This window comes from Austrofundulus limnaeus, unplaced genomic scaffold (genome assembly GCF_001266775.1).
Source record: "Austrofundulus limnaeus strain Quisiro unplaced genomic scaffold, Austrofundulus_limnaeus-1.0 Scaffold245, whole genome shotgun sequence".
Lineage (NCBI taxonomy): Eukaryota > Metazoa > Chordata > Actinopteri > Cyprinodontiformes > Rivulidae > Austrofundulus > Austrofundulus limnaeus.
Window position 1 is genome coordinate 134,636 of NW_013952647.1, and position 4,839 is coordinate 139,474.

The 4,839-nt window shown below is 37.2% G+C and overlaps 2 protein-coding genes across 3 annotated transcripts in view; one reads left to right on the forward strand and one right to left on the reverse strand.

The window, feature by feature from the left end:
* The window catches only part of LOC106525864 (T-lymphocyte activation antigen CD80), a 7,458-nt gene extending 4,658 nt beyond the window's left edge, over positions 1-2,800 (forward strand). For both annotated transcript variants that reach the window (XM_014020231.1, XM_014020232.1), the window contains exon 5: positions 775-2,800. In XM_014020231.1, the coding sequence (XP_013875685.1) occupies positions 775-848 (74 nt within the window). In that variant the 3' untranslated portion in view covers positions 849-2,800. The remainder of the gene's footprint in view (positions 1-774) is intronic.
* Positions 2,771-4,839, reverse strand: part of nit2 (nitrilase family, member 2) — a 31,711-nt gene continuing 29,642 nt past the window's right edge. The window contains exon 10 of the mRNA XM_014020233.1: positions 2,771-3,205. Coding sequence (XP_013875687.1) covers positions 3,105-3,205 — 101 coding nt within the window. The 3' untranslated portion in view covers positions 2,771-3,104. The remainder of the gene's footprint in view (positions 3,206-4,839) is intronic.

Sequence of the window (4,839 nt, forward strand, 5' to 3'; positions counted from 1 at the left end):
ATATAAATATATATACTGTATCTGTGAAAGCAGATGTTTAATTTTTCCCACGGTTTTCTTGAGACAAGATATAATCATGTCATTTTCACAAAATAATGACGACTGTTTTCTCGAGTTAATGAGATAATTTCCTCCATTATCAGGAGATCTTTAATTGAATGCTCATAATTAGTTTCTCAGTGTTTAAACCTTGCCAAGAACAAAGCTGAAAATGTAAGATCGTGGAGAACCTGGCATTGATCAATCTATCAGACTTTACTTCTGTCGAGGGCTAACACAGGCTGAAATTACAGTTTGTTTGTTTTAGAGATAACTTTCATCATTAAAAGAGACGGCTGGCCCGTTCAAGCTTGAGTTTGTTTGTTGAAGTTATTTTTTGAAAATAAGGGGCAGAGATAAGATTTTTTTTCTTCACTCTGCAGTCTTTTCATTCACGTATGATTTATTTTTGTATTTTTCTGTAGATTACTTTGTTTTTCTGAATTAAATAAATTCTAGTGAATGTTGCTCGAAGATGTTACAGTGAGAAGATTATTATTGTTGCAGAAAGTACAATTACCAATGTTGCATTAAAGTAATGCTGTGGCGAGTTATATGTAAATAAAGAAACAATTAGCTCATCTAAGAGTAAAAAAACTTTTTCAAATAAGTCAACTATTTTTTATTCTTCATCAGTTCAAAAGGCTACCAACATCATCTGATTTGGATAGGTTCATGTCTGGTAAAAAAAAATTGATATGAAACGTGTTATTAATAAATCTTTGTCTTCATCAGGATACAGAAGACGGCAGCAGAACAGGGAGGAAGACGAGGTCATGACTTCTGAGTCAAGAGAGACTGAACTGTGAAGAGAAAACATTTCAAACCAACTTACTTTTTCTAAAGAGAGCCAAAAGAGCACCGACATGTGAATGTTTGATTTGCCACCTGAGGGCTCGTAACACAGCATGTGCACTAAACAGCCATAACATTATGACCACTGACAGGCAACAATTCTTATCAGAAATATTGGTCTGGATGGATGTGCAGCAGAACCGCCCACTCAGCACTGAATCCTACAAGAACAGTAAGTTCTGAAGGGYAGTGTGAAGCAAGACCACTCCACAGAGAGCAAACATCCTGGTACCAGTCACTACAGGACAACTCTGTGTGCTCTTTCTGACTCATCAGGACGATGAAGAAGGTATAACCAATAGAAGTGTAGTGGTCACCTYGGGGTGGAATAAACAGTTCCTGTCTTTGACCTTGGTCTCAGAAGATCTCCTTCAGAGAGACAGAACTCTGTTTATTTAAAGTCTTAACAGGTTTATTAAACAGTAAAGAGACATTTTCTTTTTCTTGWTCAGATAATAAACAGAATAATATTCTATTTAGTTATAATTTTATGAATGTATAAAAAAGAAAACACAAAAAGAGTGTTATTACAATGTATTGTGCTTTAATGCAAATCATTGCTAGAACTTTAACTGTGAAACCACAGTAATTAATTATAGATTTTGCTGTTGAAATATCTTAAATAAAACTCAGCGTTATGGTTAAGCTTTATTATGAAACCTTTTATAATTATTTTTGTCTGAATCATCATAATGAATGTTTTTAAATGAAATAATTCATTTTTAAGTMTTCAGTAAATCATTCTTTAAGTGTCTCACCASAGAACAGACTGTACAGATGTCAACAATGTTGTTAAGACACCGGGCAGTGCTTCACTTCCTCTTTTAAACTAACATCTGTGAGCTAACAACAGTCAGTCGTAAAGAGAACGCTCTTGAGCTTCAACGAGGAAGCAGCTGTAGCTCTCCGGAGAGAACCAGCATCTGGCTGAGGTTTGGCCCATTGAGTCAACGGGAGAACCTCTCAGCCTGGACCAGACCAACACTCGGTCACATCTATTATTTGAGCTTACCAAAGCTACACACAGAGCAACTTTTGTTTTGAAACTTCTGAGAGGAAGTATTGTATTTTTGAGACAGATACAGAGAAGAGCTTCATCTCTGATCTTTGATTGAAAGCAGCCCAGAAGACGCTGGAAAATAACASGCCTAGAAAGTGTCCGACTGGATGAGGCTCTGAGAGTTCTTCACCCAACTGGACGATCTTTCCTCCGACTTGAACCGCAGTGGGTGACTCATAATGGCTGCCAGTTACTGAGCGCGCCTGGTGTCTGGCTGGATCTGTTGAGAGACGTATGCCCTTTCTGGTCAAAATCCACATTTTTAAGGATAAAGTTAAAACTAACTAATCCTCTTCCRCCACCTTCTTTTCTCTTAAACATGCCCTGCCAAAACTTAAGAAAAATGCCACAAACAAATGGTTTATTAACATCTAAACCTAAAAGTTTGTCGTTAAAATTTTTTTATAGGAAATTAAGCTCACAAATATGTGTACTGTAGTGATTTTGCTTGTGTAAATAAATGCTTGCATTTATTAATAGATCAAATCCAATTCACTGAGTATGTTCACTTTTTGTGTGTCATTTATTTTTGCATAAAGAAGATATTTGTTCCGAAAATGGAAGATCCAATGGTAAATAAATTTCCTTATGACTTTTGTTATAAGAGGATGTGAATCATTACAGTAGACAGGTGGTCATAATGTTATGGCTGATTGGTGCATACGCTTATGAAAAAAAAAAAAATGCCCCCTTTGTATTTCTAGGAGTTTCTGTGTCAAATAATCTGGAGTCTTCCAGGTTGTTCAGCCGTGATCAAATATTTATTGATGAAAAGCTTCATTTTATTTGATCTGAATCAGTTCAGAGGAGATTTACTGTTTTGTTAGTAAAGTCTTTATTTGATTATTGCAGGAGTTGTGGAGAGTTTGTGGGCAACCTGGTTATTAATAAATGTATCGATTTTTAAATCTTTCATCTAGAAGCACCAAGTGCTGAAGCTCAAAACCTGCTTAACTGCAGCTGACCAGTCTGACAAGCTTCTAGTAAAAAAAATCCAGTGCATCTTGAGATCTTCTCCATGTGGGTTTTGATGCTAAACCTCCTCAGCTTCACACAAAAACTAACATTTCTGATTCAATCCAGAGCCTCCTAGATGAGAATTAACAGGATCATTTAAGCCTGATTTAGCCGAGGAAGAGGAGCCGACTCTTCAGCCCGACCTGTCCTTCGCCGTCGTCACTGTGTAGAGGTCGTCCCGACGCTGAGACGTGATGGGGATCTGCTGCCGGATGTCGGCCAGACACTGCAGGTCTGGAGTCAGGTGACACAAGCAGAAGGTTTGGAGTCACAACAAACTGAGTGTAAACAAAGAAAACGGGSCACTCCAGTCCTGCATCATCATCATCACTGTTATTTTGATCAACATTATTTTGTTCTGCCTTACTGCTTTCTGCCATCCATAAAAAAATTACCTTTTTAATTGTTTTCCGGTTTGGAGAGACACAAATGTTTTTGTTTTTAATATTATTACCGTCACTGAGGCTTATGGGTGCTAAGTACCAAATAACAACATGAAGTGTCTGAGGTGCAGCTTTCATTACTTCAGGAGAGTCAACAACAGCAACAGCACTCATTCAACTTCCTTCAGTCCTTCACAATAAGACTCTGAAACAATGAAATAATCTGAGCTTCATCTGCTTCATTCACAAAGCCCTTACATATTGAACTCTGTGTCTCCYACATGTTCCGGTGTCTGTGCTGGTGCAGTTTGTCAACTTTTAAACAAACTAGCAAACATTATTCAGAGCATGTTTCAAATGTCAAGGCKTGCGGGCCAAATGTGGTCCCTCACTCATTTTATGTGGCCCYGGAGAGCTTCAGAGCATATGCTGCTTTAAAGCCAGCATTGACCATAAACTCATCTCCCATAATGCATGCTGATTATTTTATCAGCCAAACAATAGCATCTCARCACCAGGTGGAGGTGCACAGGTTTCAAAAGTAGCTGGCACAATGCCATGTAAAATCTACAATTAGATGCATTTTCATCAGCTAGTTTTGCTGCAGCCCAGTTGTAGTGGGAATTGGGAATTTCCCACTTACAAAAGGTGGTTGTGGAAGAGTGGTTAGGGGAGTTGTCCTAGAACCGGTTGGTTGTCGGTTTYATCCCCAATTCCAGCTGCCTCAGTTGTTGTGTACTTGGGCCTCTGATTTGTCCCATCAGTGTATGAATGAGTTAAAGCCCTGATTAGTCTCCATAAATGATTGTACATGTTAGCTTTGCACTGTGTAGATGGGTAAATGAGGACACAGATTGTAGTGTGAAGCGCTTTGAGTGTCCTGGTTGAATAGAAGTTGCTATATAAGTACAGTCCATTTACCATTTACAAGTCGTAAATTTAAAATGGAACGCCCCTAAGTGGGAATTTCCTGTCAGAACTTGGGAGAATTCAGAATTCAACATAGCAGCTTCTTCTTTTACTTCTAATAGTATTTCTGTAATATTTACTTCACATTTATTCAGTCAAACACGTAGCACWTTTCAGTGTTTATAAGAGGAAAACARTGTTTCTATGCAAGAAATACCAGGAAAAGCTCAGTTAGTGTTTGTTAGTGGTGCTCAGTCAGAGCAATGAGATGAGGAACGTGATGTTTTGTGTTTAGTCAAAGTTAAACATGAAACGTTGATGCTAATTACAACTGGCCCTTTGAGGAACATCATGATGATCAGGTGGTCCTCAGTAAAAACAGGGTTACTACAGCTTGTTAAATTTAAGACTTTTAAGACTTCTTTAGTATGGAGAGCAGTTTTATTCAAAATACAATAAATAAATAAAAATGAAATAAATAAATAAATAATGTAATTAATAAAGTATTAATAAATATTCCATAAAATACATAAATGTCCCCATGGAAAAAAAAAAACAAAATTAATATATTATAAT